We start from the raw sequence: 16,847 nt of genomic DNA on the forward strand, positions 1-16,847 counted from the left end.
AGTGAACCGATGTCACTCTCCACCTAAACAGCCCTGATAAGCATATTCTTATCATTTTTAATAGTATTCACGACACATTCTAAATAGGATTGAAGTTGTGAATTCACTACACAATTCCTTATCGGCTGTCAACTACATACATCTATAAAAAAAATGTTGTGAATATAAAATAAAATAAATTCATAAAACGAAATATATTATTAAACTTTAAGAGTGACAAAAGTAGAAAGCTAAAACACTTGAAACCTAAATAATAAAAATAAAACTTTAGAAAAAGGAAGGCAAATAAAGATTGAAGATAAAATAAGCCCATGAATCCTGCAAATCCTCCATATAATTTTTTTTTTTAAAAGAAAATTCTAAACCAGGGGGGAAAAAAAAACAACAGATCCACTTCCTCGTATGCTTCGCCGTTACTTCCGCTTCCCAATAAATCCACCATCTCGCCTGTCATCAAGATAATTCCTCACTGTATCAGCATCGGTTCCCATTTTTATAATTTTTTTATGTAAAAAAATTTCATCCCATGTTCAATTTTCTATTTGTTGCTTATTTAGGCATTCACTGGTTTGCTGTATATAGAAAGTGAGTGATTCACTCATTCTGAACTTCTTCTCAGTCTTTTGTGTTAATCCTTATTTGGAGCTCTAAACAGAGCAACTTCTTTATAGTTCTTCATTAATCCCATCAAATCTTCATTGATCCCATCAAATGACCCCTTTTCTCTCTTTTGTTTTTCTATTTTGCTTGTACTTTAAGCTTTTGAGAGTTTCAAGTTTGGATTGAAAAAAACAAACAAAGATAAAGAAAAAGAAAAAGAAAATAAAAACAACCCACATGCAGATTCTGTGTCGTTTTTGTTTGTTAATATTTGCCTGCTCTTTGCTTGAGGGTTACAAGAGGTTCTTGGCATTTTTTCTGGGGTTGTTGATAATGGATTCTGCTTCATTTTTGAAGTCTTTGACTGAAAGCAATAGTGATTTTGGATGTGGGTTTTTGGTCTTCGGATGTTTCCCACAAGTTTTCAATTTTTTAGGGTTGTTTTCGATGTTTTATTTAGGGTCAAAGCTTTTGCAATTTGGTTTCCATGGGAGGGCTTTGGTTCAATCTCTGTGTAGTGGTGTTAGAGGAGAATCGAGTGATGTAAAAAGTAATGGGCTATGTTCCAAAATTGGTTTTGGTGAAGAATGTGATGATGCAAAGATTGTGTCTTGCAGTTGTGGTAGTGGTCCATTGAAGATCTTGGAGAACTCAAAATTATTGAAAATTAAAGGCAAAGATAATGATAATGATGATAATCTTGATGATGATGATGAAAGAGAATATTGTGGAGAAGATCAAGAATTTGATGTAATGGTATTGAGAAGATTAGTCAAGATTGAAAGGCAAAGAGCGAATTCGGCTTTAATGGAGCTGGAGAAGGAGAGGATGGCGGCAGCATCAGCAGCTAATGAAGCAATGGGAATGATTTTGCGGCTACAAAGTGAGAAGAGTGCAATAGAAATCGAAGCCAATCATTACCGGAGGATGGCTGAGCAGAAGCAGGATTATGACAAAGAAGTGATTCAATCATTGCAATGGATTGTGATGAAGCACGAGTCTGAGAGGAGCCAATTGGAAGAGAAATTGAAGTCTTGTAAGCAAAAATTGAAGCAACATGTGAATGATGATGACGATGAAATTGAGCAATTTGAAGAATTTGATTCAAGTTTTAGGATTCACGATGGCCTTGTTGGCTCACTTGATATGGATTCTATTACAGAATGGTAAAGTTCTTCATTGTACGTTAAAGAATGCATTAATGCTGCATGTTATTAGACATTCACAGGATTGTCTGAGTTGGAGGATAGGATTTATGTTTTGGGGTCCCGATATCAATATACCTTGTAGCTTATTTCTGTTTATGTAATCCTGTAAATGCATTTTGGTCTGGAGAAAGAACACTTTTGATCATTATCAATAATGAAATATCTACATCTTCATCGTTATTATAATGTAGTTCTGAATTTCGAATGATTTGTGACATAAGATCATGATGAATAATGTTCTTAGGGTCAAATACGTTTGTTTTATTTATTTATATTTCATAAATTATTGATGACCAACTTGTTACTAAGGACTAAGGAGTGGTTGCATAAGGAGAGGATTTTGCTCCCTTTTATTTGCTCCATCCATTCTTAAAACTTAAAAGGATATAATTGACGACTAAACAACTAAGAACAAGTTTGGACCACTTTGGTATGTCAGATGTGGCTTATAAAGTAATTCCGGTTTGGGATGCGGCAAATAAAGTAATAGTTATTCGTTTTACTTCTACGGTTGATGAAATAATAAGCGTTGAGACACATTTAATTATCATAATACATCATGGCACAATGTTGATGAAACAATCATCAAGAACAACCTCTTATTCTTGATTAGAAGACACTAAACCCCATTACTTTATCCTCATGTCATCAAAGCCAGCACTTCCTATTGGGGATATCAGAATCCGAATCTGATGTAGGTGCATCAGAATCCAGATCCGCATTGAACGTTTGATATCTGGATTTGTAAAAAAAAATATACGGATTCGGATATGGGTAATATCTGCACGAATTTTTCGGATATTTGAATCTGCATAATAATAAATTTAAATATAATTTTAAATTTAATAGTTTATCTAATAATATCAAATAAAATTCAATTATAATTTAACAATCAACAATTCAACATCAATTCAACATGAATAATGTACAACAACACCATAAATTCACAAACGATAATTTCACAACATGAATCAAACATAAAAAAAAAATTTAAGGTAAACCAATTCATTACAATATTCTCTAATTATTATTATTATTATTTAGTTTTTTAACATATTTTTCATAGTCAATGAAGATTATAGAGTTAATTATGCTTATACATATTAAATAAATAATTTAATTTATATATTTTTAATTAAAATTTAATTAAATAAATAATTTAATTATAAAATAATACGGATCCTTATATCTGGTTTTCTAGATCTAGATCCAAATCCACACGGATCTTGATTTTTAAGATGCGAATCCAAATTTTTTTGGATCTAAATCTTTTGGATGTTTACGAATCCGGAATTTATTGACATTCCTACTTCCTATTGGCTTACACGGTTACACCATAACAAATTCACAACCCTAAAGTTCGTACCTTAAGCCCCAAAGGAACTGTTGCTATGGTATTTCACAATTTAGTCACAGGCATTAGATTGGCCAATATAGGGAATCTGTCGCAAGATCAGTTGAGTCATAGGATCCTTTAAAAAAGCAAATGAATTTTTCAGTCAAAGTTCTAGTGTGCTGTATGAACCTTCAATGAATCCCAGCCCGTCAGTAAGATTCTATTTGGTATAACTCTCTAAAAAAAAAATTATAATTATAAAATTTAATATAATTATCATAAAAAAATTTATAATTATAAAATAAAAATTAATAATACATAATAAATATAATTATATATATATATATATAATAAATTCTTCATTATATAAATATAAAATTATATCTACTTATCATTCAAACTACATTAGTTAGGATTTACCAAACATATCCAATCTCAATTCCAATCTTAATTCCAACCATGCATATATATTAGGATTGATTGTAAATTTTTTTCAGTTTCTGTGTCAAATGCTTATGGGTACTGTTGTCTACTAATATATATTTTTTGTAGTGAAATGAAAACCCATACAGAAAAATTCACACTTTTTACTCCCGAGGAAATTTTCGACTTTTCGTTGAGAACCGTCATATGTGCGAAATTTCCCAGAATGATGTTATTTGCCCTTTTGGAGAAATGAGCCACTTCTAGTGCAATTTCCATGTTAAGCAACAAACGAAAGGCTTGGCTTTCGCTTTACCCTGGGCACTGATTGACTATGAGGCAGCGCATCTTAAGATTGAAAGCAGAAACTCGGGACTGCTTCGACGCGCGGTGCCTTCAACTCACCGTCAGATAGCCGTCGCCTTCGCCTGTAAGAATTTCCTTAACGCTATACTCAGGCTAGTTCTCGAATAAAGAAAATGAAATGCTGAACAGTGTATAATTTTGAATTTAACTGGTGGAATCGTTGTTTTAGGCTCGGTTGAAAAATGGGTCTCGTCCAAAATTCAATTTTGATACCCGTGTTATTGAACTGCGTAAACTTTGGACTATATAGACTTAAAAGCTTGCAGTTTTGTTTTGCCAAATGTTTCTGTAAACAATTGTAAATGTGTAATGGATTTGGAAACGAGCATTAAGTAGCTTCTTGCTGATGAGTTTGAAATTTTTCTGTTCATTTGTTCTTTGTTTTTTGTATGATATGTGGGAAAAAGGAAAAATAAATAGTTTGTAATTAGCTTTATGTTAGGAGTTGAAAACGGCTTGAGGTCAGGTTTTCAATTATGGCACTGGAAATTTACTTGAGTAATACGACAATGGTGCATATAATGAATATTATGCTGATTCCAGTACATGTCTTTGTGGCGTATCCTTATCCAACCCATATATTGTTATCAATTGGTCTTATGGAAATCTTTTACCTGCCTGAATCCTGCATTGACTGAAAAGATAAATCTCAATGAGCATGTTAACTCTTCTGTACCCTTTCATTGCAAGCCGGTTTTTAAGGGTTATATCACCCATGGTTTGTATCAATGGTATCTGAGTCAGTTAATTCCAAAGTCCTGCTCATTACAGGGTTGTATGGTGCACCCTTCACATTCCGTTTGGCTTATTTTTCTTTTAACTTGTGCAGCTCAAAGAAGCTTCAATTTATCTATAATGCATCCATGTCCAAGTGCAAGTAAGTTTGGCATTAATACTTGAGCTTTGTGATAGTATAATGTGATAGTAAGGTAGAAGTATCTATGTTGTTGAACTTTATAATGAAACACATGTAAAATGTTAGGACATGTTACTTGTCCTCCAATTATTCTATTTTGACATTATGGACTAGTAATATCGCTCTTTTGTAGAACTGTGGTGACAGCGTTTGTTATATTAGTTTTCTGTTTCTTCACAGGCATAGATGTTTTGGATTAATTTTCTGATAAGGGTGCAATCATGCAAAAGTGAATTTGATACAATTACAGATAGAGCAGGTTTGTTTGTATATAATTCCAGAATGACGGGGTGGGGACTAATCCTGAAAACTAAATTAGAAATGAGGCAAGGACTTTAGAATTCGTGCTAAGCAAGTGTAGTGCTAGTTTATTTGGTTATCTTTTTCTCATATTAGATTAGGAATGATGGTCCACGAGAAGTTGAAGTTGGAGTTGGCAGGGTAATTTTTGGATATCATCTTTACCTTTGTAGATTGAATACATACTCTTGTTGTTATCAATAACTGTGCAGCGTCTCTTATTAGTAGAAGATATCTTATGATTGTTGATGTGCTGAAGATTATTGCAAAAGTAGAACTTCATGGGTATGCTTGAGGGTTATAACCATATGATATAGATTGCCCGTACACACATCTGGCTTTGTTGTTTTTTGTTTTTGGAAAGGCACCTAGTGCATAAATTGTTGCTTTTTAATTGGCAAATATTACTGACGACTTAAAGGTGGAACTTGTACTCAAATTTCAAGTCCTTTTGTGGGCTTTGACTCAAGTTAAAACAATACTAGCGCAGTGCTCAAAAGAAAGTACCCGATGACAGCTTTCTTACCCTCATGTTGTGTGATTTGTATAAACACTATAGGGCACAGCTGATCATTCTTTCCTTCTCTGTTTTGAACCATGAACTTTTGAGATGCAGAGTGCAAAGAAGCAAATTTTTCCCTGGCCCTTCTTGGTTTAGTTTTTTTCCCCTATGATTGCTTGCTTTTGTAGAAAGTTTCCACAAACCTGTTGTAGAATACTAGAATTTTTTTTTTTCCTTTTCCAGTTCATGCATTTTCATGAACTAGGTTTTTAATTTGTATCACTTTATTACTCCGTCACAAATACACATCTATTTATGTATAGTAATATATACATATGTTTGTATGTATGAATATTTCCGGACCAAATAATTGAATCAGAAAATCTTCGGATACTATGATCACTTTTGTCTTAACAGAAAGTGAATTCTTGAAAGAGGATGATAACAATGCTGCTGTATGATGTGTGTGCCATTATGCTTTTGTGGCATTAATGTTGTGCTGCTGCATTTATGTTTATGTGATGAGAGGAAAAGAAAAATGACCACAAATTGACGCTTATGCACACAACTTATATCAAGAGCATCTATCTTCTTGTTTGCAAGCTTGATATATGCTTATTGAAGCCTTGGTACAAAGATCTCTTCTGCATGCATGTTTAGTGTAGTATGGATCTATGAAGTAAAGATCTGTGATTTGAATTTAGCCTTGGTTCTCTTGAGAAGAATTACGATTGTCAATGGCAAGAACTTCTAAAATGGCAAATTGTATGTGTAATGCAGGTCATCTCCTTCATAGTTTGATGATGGACTTTCAAAGTTCCTCAGAGTTCAATGACGCCCCACAAATGCTTCCTCCACCTCCTGGAACTTTTGTAGATCGTGAAGAACTCATCCAACATGTTGGCGACTTTGCCGTATCTCAGGGATATGTGGTAACTATCAAGCAATCAAAGAGGGACAGGGTGGTTGTCCTTGGTTGTGACAGAGGAGGTGTATATCGTAACAGGAGAAAACCTGTTGATGAGTCTTCTGCTGAAAGTCTTCGCCGAAGAAAAACAGGTTCTCGACTTACCAATTGTCCCTTTGAAGCTGTTGGTAAGAAAGATGATGGTTTGTGGAAACTTTCTATTAAAAATGGTGCTCACAACCATGAACCTTTAAAGGACCTCTCGGAGCATCCTTCTGCTCGTCGCTTCACTGAAAGAGAAGTTTTGTTAATTAAAGAGATGACTGAGGCTGGATTGAAACCTCGCCAAATTCTAAAACGACTGAGACAAAGCAATCCAGAGCTTTTATCGACTCCAAAGCATGTTTACAATGTTAAAGCTAAGCTTCGACAAGGAAATGTGACAGGTGGAGCCTTTTAAAATGTGTTATCCTCAAGCACTCTTTTCTTTTTATTGTTTTATGCTTTGTTTATCTCTTATATTTTCTTTTCTAGTACATTTGTACATAGTTTTAAGTATGAATCAGCACAGGTAGCCACCTCTATCAGTGTGGGCTAGTTTGTCATAGATATATAAACTCTTGTGCAATGGTTTGCGTGGAACATTAACTGTTTGAGAACAATATTCACTAACTGTATTATATCTACTGAGGCACTTGATCATGGTGCTGAGTACTGTTGGTATAGCAGGATGAATAGGAAAAGGCAACACATGTTTGGCCATGGAGTTTACTGTTGGATGCAATTTTAAGTTAAAAGTCTTATGATTAGTGCTAGGGTTAATTCTAGCTTCAAATGGGATGAATCTTTTATTTGAGGTTTATGCATTTGAAATTATAACCCAAGGGAGTAGCTCTATCTATTGACAAAGTTGATTCAGAAAATCCAGCGTCTTGATCTCAGATACTTGCTCTTGGATCCATCACTGCCATGTATGAGCTTGTAATTGCTTGCTGGTTAAGTGACAGTTACCAATATCAATAAAGAAACAACCATGCTCAGCGATTAGCAGCATGCTTAAGTATTTGAGGGCTTACTATGGTGGTAATTAGTAAATATTCATTTACTGTACCTGTCTTTTAGGGTAGGATTCCTTCTACTTAATTGCTTGACCTCAATATTGTTTTTATGAAACTTCAATGATATTTTGGATCATATTATTGATGTTCTTGTTGTCTTAAAGATTAGATATGTTTGTATATTTGTATATTTGATATGCTTGTATATAAAGATTAGATATGTTTGTTTATTTGATTCTTGATTATAGGAGTTCCTTTTTTCTTTTTCTTTTTCTTTTTCCTGGTAAGATTTATGTCGGGAAGCTTTGATAGTCAAATAAATTAAAAGTGCCAAGTTGTGCAATAGTGTGTCCTTTGGGAGATGTGCTATTAAGGGAGGATTACCATAGGCCTTTTGAGCGCAGAGTTGTGAGAGGTATAGAGTGTGTGATGTCATCCTGTCCCCCCTTGGAAGGACATTACCGCAGTGTTAATATTGCAGTTTTTCCATATTTAAGATAATTGATCTGAGTGATGGTTGATTTTGCTCTTTACCATCTTTTTATTTGAAAATCTGTTCTGTATGAGCTAGCACCAAGTGTTCGAGTTTTCCAATTTGCTTATGGTGGTGGCATTTTCTTTGCAGTTAGAAATTTCAAGTCATTAAGACCACAGAAAACTGCTGTAAGGAATAATTATCAATCTGTTATGGAGCCATCTTGGAGGCAACGCAACCCTCCGGTAAGCTTTAGATGTAATCCAAGGCAACTCAGATCAAGAAAGCCTTATCCCAAATTACTTGGGGTAAGAAGCAAATAAAGAAAAGAGATCATCTTCTAGTTGTTTACTTCTTAAGTTATCATTGTCTTCTCTTTCTCTCTATGAACACCTATTGCCCAGGCGATGGTTATTTTTTCCGAAGTTATTAACGGATATTTGCTCAATTGTTGCTGTATGTCAGAGGGTTCCCAATCTAATTGGAGGTAGATTTGTTGATTCGAAATCATTAACATCTATTGATGTTGTGAACCCTGTAAGAAAATTCTCCTAAAGTTCCATTCTTGATGATTTCCTGACATAATCGAGTTAATAATTATAAAGATCATTGTGCATTTCTTTTCCTAATTTATCAATCAAGTCATGATAGGCAACACAGTTGATTGTATCTCAAGTGCCTTTGTCTACCAATGAAGAAGTCAGAGCTGCAGTATTTGCAGCAAAAAGAGCTTTTTCATCATGGCGAAACACACCAGCTACAAACCGTCAACGCATCATGTTCAAGTTCCAGGAGCTTATCCGAAGAGACATGGTAATTTTATAATTTTAAGTTGTCTTGCATGGTAATTTTATAATTTTAAATTGTCTTTGTCCTATATAATTTAGTAATATGAGTCATTACAAATTGGTCCTAGGATAAGCTTGCTATGGAGATTACTTCTGAGCATGGGAAGACATTGACGGATGCATACAATGATGTGTTGCGTGGGCTAGGTTAGCGCCTTTTTGTCTCTTTGTAATGCATGAACAGTTTCAGTGGGTGATATTTGTGCTGCAACAAGCATTGGGTTATCCTTTGTAGAGATTGTTGAACATGCCTGTGGAGTGGCAACTCTGCAAATTGGGGAATTCGTTTCCAATATATCTAATGGGGTTGATACCTATAGCATCAGAGAACCGCTTGGTGTTTGTGCTGGGATTTGCTCCTTCGACTTTCCAGCTATGACCCCTTTATGGGTAACCTTTCAATATTTCCTTATATGTTTGCTGGTCATTTGGCTCTGGCCTGTTCTATAGTTAAGAGTGCAAATCTTATGTCTTAGGAGAAATTCAGGAGTTATTGCATTCATTGCTAATAATCTACGGAAAATGAGAATGCATTCTGGTTGTGACCAGTGATCTGTTAGTTATATATTGCTGTCCTTTTTGAGAATGCATTCTGGTTGTGATCAGTGATCTGTTAGTTATATATTGCTGTCCTTTTGCTTTGTTTATGGATTAGAAGTGTTCTTACTGTTACTAAAGGTGAAACCATTACGATGTCAACACGCTACTGGAAGGGGAGATGATAAAAAAATAAATGATTCAATCCAATGTTGTGGTCATTTATTCATTCCTTTGTATGCAGATGTTTCCTATTGCTGTCACTTGTGGTAATACCTTCATTCTAAAACCATCAGAGAAGGTTCCAGGTAATTTTAATGGTTTCCTTCCCAGTTTTATGAAACTCCAAAAATTTTTCTGCTTTGTATTGTTATGGAATCCATTTTGGCTTACATAAAGTTAAGAATATGGGATTGTATCTTTCACTTTTTTTCTTTTTTAATTATGAGAAGGTTCCATGTATAACTTTATTGCTTCCTTCCTAGTTTTATGAAACTCCATGATTGTTTCTGCTTTGTACTGTTATGAAATCCATTTTGGCTTACTTAAAAGTTAAGACTCTGGGATTGTATTTTTCACTTTTTATTATTATTATATCTTGAGGATGAGATTCTGCGTAGATGCATGAAGAATTTACAAGGAATGGCTTTTCCGTGTGGTTGTACCACTTTTTCTTATGTCATTTGCTTTTTGAATTTTTGTGTTGTCAAAACTAATTGGTTAGTAGTCGTCTACATTCAATATCGTAATAATAATAATAATCAAGTTATTACCTAGGCAAATTGTTTACATCTTAGTTTCTTGTTTCTTGATTTTAACAATTTTTTGTGCTGTAGAAACATTTTCTGCAGTAGAAATTAAAGCACTACCTTCAAACCTAGGTTGTTTGTATAGTATAGGATGGATTTTTTACCCTTTTTGCTTCTCATTTCCTTGTCTTTGTAGAGCAAATATATTCCTCCCATCTTAACCTTTGATATCCCTTTTTGTTTGTGTTGGGCGCGGGGTGGTGGTTGGAAAGGAGGTGATGACTTGCTAAAATTCAGAAGTGATAGATTTATGATGAAAATCTGATGTCTGTACTTTCGATGATGACTTACTGACTTGGTTATTTTTGTCTCAATTGCATACGATCTTATTTATTCTGTAAATTAAAATGATATACTTATTTTGTGTTCCGTCAGGTGCTGCTGTGATTCTTGCGGAGTTGGCCGTGGAGGCTGGTTTGCCTAATGGTGTCTTAAATATTGTTCATGGCACCGATGTGAGTCTCATTCGCATGATTGTATAATGGTTCTTGTGCCCACCAATAATTTTCATTGAAGCATCAATGGTTCAGTATTAATGCCACCATCAGAGTATATTTTATTTAACCTTTTCTTTATACCACCATCATATATAATTCTTTTATAGGAAACAGATAAACTTTTATTTAATAATATAGGATTACAAAATTGAACCTGAGGTTCACAAACAAAAATCTACCCAATGGTGTACGATTCCAAAAACCATACAAAACTCTAAATATAGTATACTACCCTTATACCTGAGACAGAAGAAAAGAAAAATCCAGACCAGCATAATCAAATCAAGACTGCATCCTCCAATCAAGCTGGATGAAAAAGAATGAAGAATCTTGAAATTTTTTAGAAACTGAAGCCCAAATTGAAGAAAAGAATCATGTGACATAGTCCATTAATATCTTCTCCTTTTGCCCCTACAAAAATGCTGGTACAGTACATTTTTCTTGCCATATCCGCCCACAAGAGAGCGAAGACTACACTCTTGCATTAAATATTGGCCTTCCTTACCTTTCTAACAGCAAAACTGTTCCCCTACCACCAAAATTAAATTTTGTCTCTACTGCATCTGTTTTATGCTAGTGTTTCCTTATCTTCTCATCAATTTTTTCATCAAATTTTCATTGAATCCAACTAAGCTTTGATTTTTCTGCCATTTTCGTTTCTGTTCTTAACTTCTTGTTTCTAAAATTTTGTCTGGACAGGACATTATTAATGCTATCTGCGATGATGACGATGTCAAAGCTATAGCATTGGTTGGTCCAAATTCTGTAAGTTTCTCTTCAGTGTTGAGTTGTTTGAAAATATTGTATGATACTGCAGTGATTACAACACATATGGAGTTTGTTCTGCAGAAGTTTATTTTCGTTACTTGGTTAGCACCTGCTTTGGTCGTCGATGTTTTACTCAAATCTCTATATTTCTTGAATTTTCAATTGGTTCAATTTGTCTCTTGAGGTTTGTAATTGGTGACTTTAGTACTGTGGGATTAAAGTCCATTATAGCTAATGATGAATGATGGCTCAACATTTCTGGCAATTGTTTGCTATAATGGCATTGAGATATTGAGCTGGTAAAAAAAATAAAATTAAAACTTAAAACAAAAATTCAGAATGCAGATGTTAAAGCTTTAGAAATTGAATAGCAGGGTGTTTCTTTTGTATGTTGATATAAACTGCAACATATAGATATTTTCGTGAAGTTTTAGTTTGATGCATGAGAATAATGGATAATCATCTACTTTTATTGAGTTCACTAGTTGGGGTTCCTTTAGTTCTTGTCCTACACTTTGCAGTTTTTGTATAGTAGACCAAGTTTGCTCTCCAATATATCATCAATAATGTTCTTGTAAAATAAGCTGTGTCATAAAAAATTGGCCATGTGAGCTAAAATAGCCACAATAATTTGGGGGCCAAAAGGAAAATAGAAAAGAGGAAGAAGCAGAAGAAGAAAGTCATGTCAACTGTTAGAACTAATCATTTTGGATATCAGCCCCTTATTAGAATACTTGAAAAAGTTACAAAATTTCAAGATCTAATACTAAAACTAAATGTACTAAATTACACTATAATACCATTAGAATGAATTCTTTTAGGTGGTGTACTTGAGCATATGCCCATAATGTTATCCTCATGAACAATTAATTTAAAGAATGTGTATGCTTATATCATTATCATAGTGTATTTTTTGAATTTGTGTTTGAAATTTTATTCTTGTTTGTCTATGGTTCTTTAAATTTTCAATGATTGAAGAGTATATACATACAACTTGAGATTTACAGGACATGGATGTGATACTTGTATCATTATTTGCTCTTATATCATTACTTGGTCAACTTTTTAATGATCTTCTCTTAGGGCTGTCTGCAACTTAATTCTTACATTGGCATTTTTCCCCCCCTTAAAAGGATGTTGCAGATATATATTCAAGAGCATCAGCTAAAGGGAAGCGGATTCAGGTAAGTTTTGAAACAATCCTGCTGTTTCTTTTAGTACGGTTACTTTTCTAACTGGTCCATTGTTGAGATCAATATTGACTAGCTGACTATTTTCTGCAGTGCAATATTGGAGCAAAAAATCATGCAGTTGTGATGCCTGATGCAAGCATTGATGCTACTTTGAGTGCTTTAGTTGCTGCTGGGTTTGGTGGTGCAGGACAAAAGTGCATGGCACTCACCACAGTTGTCTATGTAGGAGGCATAACTCCTTGGTATTTGTTTTATCTTCCTTATTATAGAACATTCTAATTTGGTAACTTTTTAGCTACAGTAGGTGAAGCCTTGACCACCATTTGAAATAGAAGTACTTTTAGCCTTAATTAATAGTGTTCCATTCATAAGATATTGGAAATAAATACTTTTTGAAGCCCTCAACAGGCTTCCGAACTGTAGCTTCTTTCTTAATTTTTGGGAAGGGGATATTGGCCATCATATCTCACATCTTAGCTACTCTATATTTATATACGTACATACATAGAGATATGCGTTTGCCTGTAAAAATCAATCAGTCAGTTACTAATAATTTCTTAAGAGAAAAAGTATTTTTGAGTTTTTGGATGGAACATATGATGCCAATTATCATGTATGTCTTCCCATTTTGCCGATTTTATTTTTATAGTAAGTTAATTCTGTCCCTAGCATCAGCTCTTTTGCATATCCGTCTAATAGTGTTATGATTTATGTTAAAACATTTTTTCCTATCTTGTATTTAAAATCACAGTTTGAAATATTTTCCCCACTTTGAAACATTTTTCCCCACAATAATACACAAATTTTATGAATCCTACATTTTATCTATTCCTTAATACCGAATTGGGTTGAAAATGGAGATTGGCATGGTTGTAGTTATGGTATTCTTGTATATTTTAAATTTTATAATTCAAAATTGCACGTCTGGTATTCCCAACAAAGATTCATTTCCAATGGTAACCTGTTTGTGGCTCCTTACGTGGAAAATCTTCTTCTGGTACCCTCTTTTAGACCTTGTTTTAGAGTATAAAAGGGTTGACTTGCTTGAAGGAAGAAGCTTTGCCAATCTACGCCGTGTTCCACGCTGCCTTGAAAAATTATGTTTTAATATGATAGCTCAAGGGCTCAGGTGTACTTTCTGGAGCCCCTAACTTAATAATGTGTCTTGGATGTGAGTTCAGTGAATATGAAGGACATGAGACTTAGGTTTAAGAGGCATTTGTTAATATTTTGCCAGGGAAGATAAACTAGTGGAGCATGCCAAAGCAATCAAAGTAAATGCTGGAACTGAATCCAATGCGGACCTTGGTCCAGTAATTAGCAAGCAGGTGCATTCATAATTGATCTTCTCATCTATTATTTTCCAATTCAAAGAAGGGATGAACTGGAAGTTTTGATTTTTTTTTTAATTTTGTCTGCTTTCCTTATTTTGACATTCTAGAGATTGTTTACGGGTCTGGCATTTTTCCTTTTTGAGGGCATTTGTGGTAGCTTTCTCATTGTTGATATTTTAATTAAATTTGTCCTCCATTATGATTCTATAATGATGTGATGCTATTAGTTATTTACAGGAAAAGGAAAGGATATGCAGATTGATCCAAGTAGATACTGAAAGTGGTGCAAAATTATTGCTTGATGGGAGAAACATTTTGGTATTGGGTTTTATCTTTTTTTTCTTAAGGCTTTCACATATATTACTCTTACACTTTTTATATTCAGATTTGTTTTTGTTTCTGTCTGGTATGTATGAAAACTCTTTAATTTCATAAGTTATATTATTTCAATCAAGTTATTTGGCTAATAAAACAGGAGCCTCAGCAGAGGACAGAGGAAACTAATGCAAAAGAATGAAAGATCACCATTCAAAATTTGGAGAGAATTTTGTTCAAATGAGTTTGATCTAATTGAATTGAAAATTCACCAAATTTTGCCAAACTATATATAATCTCAAATGGAAACAATAAATTAATAATAAAAAATAAAAGCTTTCTAATTAAATGGTGAAAATTTCTAATTACTAATTAGATTCATTGTAGATTTGCTTCACATCTGAAGTTTTACTCCAATTATCAACTAATGTTCTCTTGAAGAGGAATTGGCTTCCTCACAAGCTTGGGCATGGGTTTTTAACCTCAAAAACATGCAATAGTCAATGTTATTGACCCGCATTTTGCACCATAATGGCAGGAAATATCTCATTTTAATCATTAATATAAGTTGTCTCACTGATTATCATCTCGTAGATTGTGAATATTGATATTCTGCTATAACATAATTTAAATTGTTCTCCCCTTATCTTAATTTTATGGAAACGTGTTTGTATGATGATTTTGTGATTAGTTTGAAAAGAAAGTTCCAAACTGGCTAGCTCACAATTACAATTTCTGAATGACCTATAGGTTCCTGGGTATGAGAATGGGAACTTCATTGGTCCCACCATCTTATCTGATGTCACTGTCAACATGGAGTGTTACAAGGTATATCGTATCACATTCTGAAAATGAACATTGGATAATATCTAATTTTGCATGGAAATAGATTTGAGCAATCTTTGTCATAAATTCATGATTTGAACTGGTTCGTGCAGGAGGACGTTTTTGGCCCAGTTCTACTTTGTATGCAGGTTTTGCCACTTATCTCATTTTCTGTTGGCTCGCTTATTAGCAAGTTGGTATTTGTTGTTAAGTTACATATTTTTGTTAGTCAGGCTGAAAGCATTGATGAGGCCATAGAAATTGTTAACCGGAACAGGTAACACCAATTTTAAATCTCTCTTGACCTCCTTGTAAATGAGAATCTGAAGAGCATTTTAACCTTTTCTCCTCTGGGTTATCGTGTTACAGACATGGCAGTGGAGCTTCTATATTTACCACATCTGCTGTAGCTGCCAGAAAATTCCAGATCGAAATTGCGGTTGGCCAGGTAAGATAGCCGTGCCCATGTGCACTTTTGTCTATGGACTGCTTTTGATAGCAAAGGAATTGCATAGATATGAAATGTGCATCTTTTGCATAGAATGATGAAGCTTCTTGTATTTGGTTCAGCGAAATACTTCACTACTTCAACTGAGATGAGCTGTGTGTTTTGACTCAGGTTGGCATAAATGTTCCTATCTCAGTTCAGCCGCCCTTTACTTTGTTCACTAGCTCCAAACCATGCTTCGCAGGTGATCTAAATTGTGATGGTTAGTACTTGCTACTTCTGATTATACGTGTTCAATGATAGAAGAATAAATTTCCAAAGTAGTAAGAATTCTGAGAATTGCAGGCAAGGGTGGAATTCACTTTTACACCCAGATTAAAACGGTGACCCAACAATGGAAGGATTTGCCAGGCAATGTAGAAACGCCAACTTCAAACAGCAATGGGGAATCTCTGCAACTGCTAAATTCTTAAGAGTTCATGATAGATGCACATTATAGAATGGAATCCATTAATGTGACTTGCATTCTTCAGATTTTGTAGACATATTCTGTTCCCCATATTCAAGTAAATTTATAGATTTAGCTGGGAACATAACCTGCAGTACAATAGCAAATAAATAAATTTTTTGAAATATTATTATACGTTAAAATTGGTACGTCAAAGCTATTTAATTGTTGGGTTACTTGGGTTCTCATTATCTCTTGTAAATATTTATTTTTAAGTGTCTGGTAGGTCTAGCCTGTATTGTATGCAGATTTTTCAAATTATGCTCTGCAAATACCATGACTATGTCATATAATTGTATGAATTTAGACTCTAATGGACACTTGATAATATAAATATTTATTTGTTAGTGAGAGGTGGGTCTTGTCTCTACAGGGCACGGATTTTCAAGTAGCCGAAGCGAAATTCTAGTGAACGATTGTAATAAAATTTTAAAAAATTGGAGGAAAAATGGGTATTCATTACACAGAATTTTGTAAGGTTAGCTCCATTTTTGATATGAGAAGACGGAAGATTTGTGTGCAAATTGATAAGATCAGATTCCTTCTGTCCAATTATTAATGATATCATCAAATATTTTATCTATAAGACGACGAAAAAATTAATAAAATTTAATTATTTAAAGATGTCTAAATTATGGGGAATGATCGGAACTACAAAATAGGTTCTCTGTGTC

The 16,847-nt window shown here is 34.0% G+C and overlaps 2 protein-coding genes across 8 annotated transcripts; both read left to right on the forward strand.

Annotated features, from left to right (window-relative positions):
- Window positions 1–222: 222 nt before the first annotated feature.
- LOC102627307 (protein FLOURY 1-like) lies at window positions 223–1,988 on the forward strand. Its single transcript, XM_006487620.4, has one exon. It carries the CDS (start codon window positions 838–840, stop codon window positions 1,768–1,770), a length of 933 nt encoding a protein of 310 aa, XP_006487683.2. The 5' UTR covers window positions 223–837; the 3' UTR covers window positions 1,771–1,988.
- Window positions 1,989–3,544: 1,556 nt separating this feature from the next.
- On the forward strand, window positions 3,545–16,361 carry LOC102627595 (methylmalonate-semialdehyde dehydrogenase [acylating], mitochondrial-like). 7 transcript variants are annotated; one of them, XM_025101960.2, is made up of 21 exons: window positions 3,547–3,997; window positions 4,763–4,810; window positions 6,432–7,004; window positions 8,242–8,399; window positions 8,557–8,628; window positions 8,743–8,904; window positions 9,008–9,086; window positions 9,175–9,329; window positions 9,721–9,784; window positions 10,661–10,740; window positions 11,482–11,547; window positions 12,684–12,734; window positions 12,834–12,985; window positions 13,981–14,071; window positions 14,315–14,395; window positions 15,143–15,220; window positions 15,331–15,366; window positions 15,451–15,494; window positions 15,587–15,665; window positions 15,837–15,909; window positions 16,011–16,361. In XM_025101960.2, the coding sequence occupies exons 2-21, from the start codon at window positions 4,789–4,791 to the stop codon at window positions 16,136–16,138; spliced, it is 2,244 nt and encodes a 747-aa protein (XP_024957728.2). In that variant the 5' UTR covers window positions 3,547–3,997; window positions 4,763–4,788; the 3' UTR covers window positions 16,139–16,361. The 7 variants fall into 7 exon arrangements, 5 of the variants coding, with proteins under 5 accessions (XP_024957728.2, XP_052287977.1, XP_052287976.1 ...); XM_006487625.4 differs by having other exon boundaries at window positions 3,549–3,997; window positions 15,837–15,927; XM_006487626.4 differs by having other exon boundaries at window positions 3,549–3,997; window positions 8,242–8,336; window positions 15,837–15,927.
- Window positions 16,362–16,847: the final 486 nt, after the last annotated feature.

This window comes from Citrus sinensis, chromosome 8, assembly GCF_022201045.2.
Source record: "Citrus sinensis cultivar Valencia sweet orange chromosome 8, DVS_A1.0, whole genome shotgun sequence".
Classification (NCBI taxonomy): domain Eukaryota; kingdom Viridiplantae; phylum Streptophyta; class Magnoliopsida; order Sapindales; family Rutaceae; genus Citrus; species Citrus sinensis.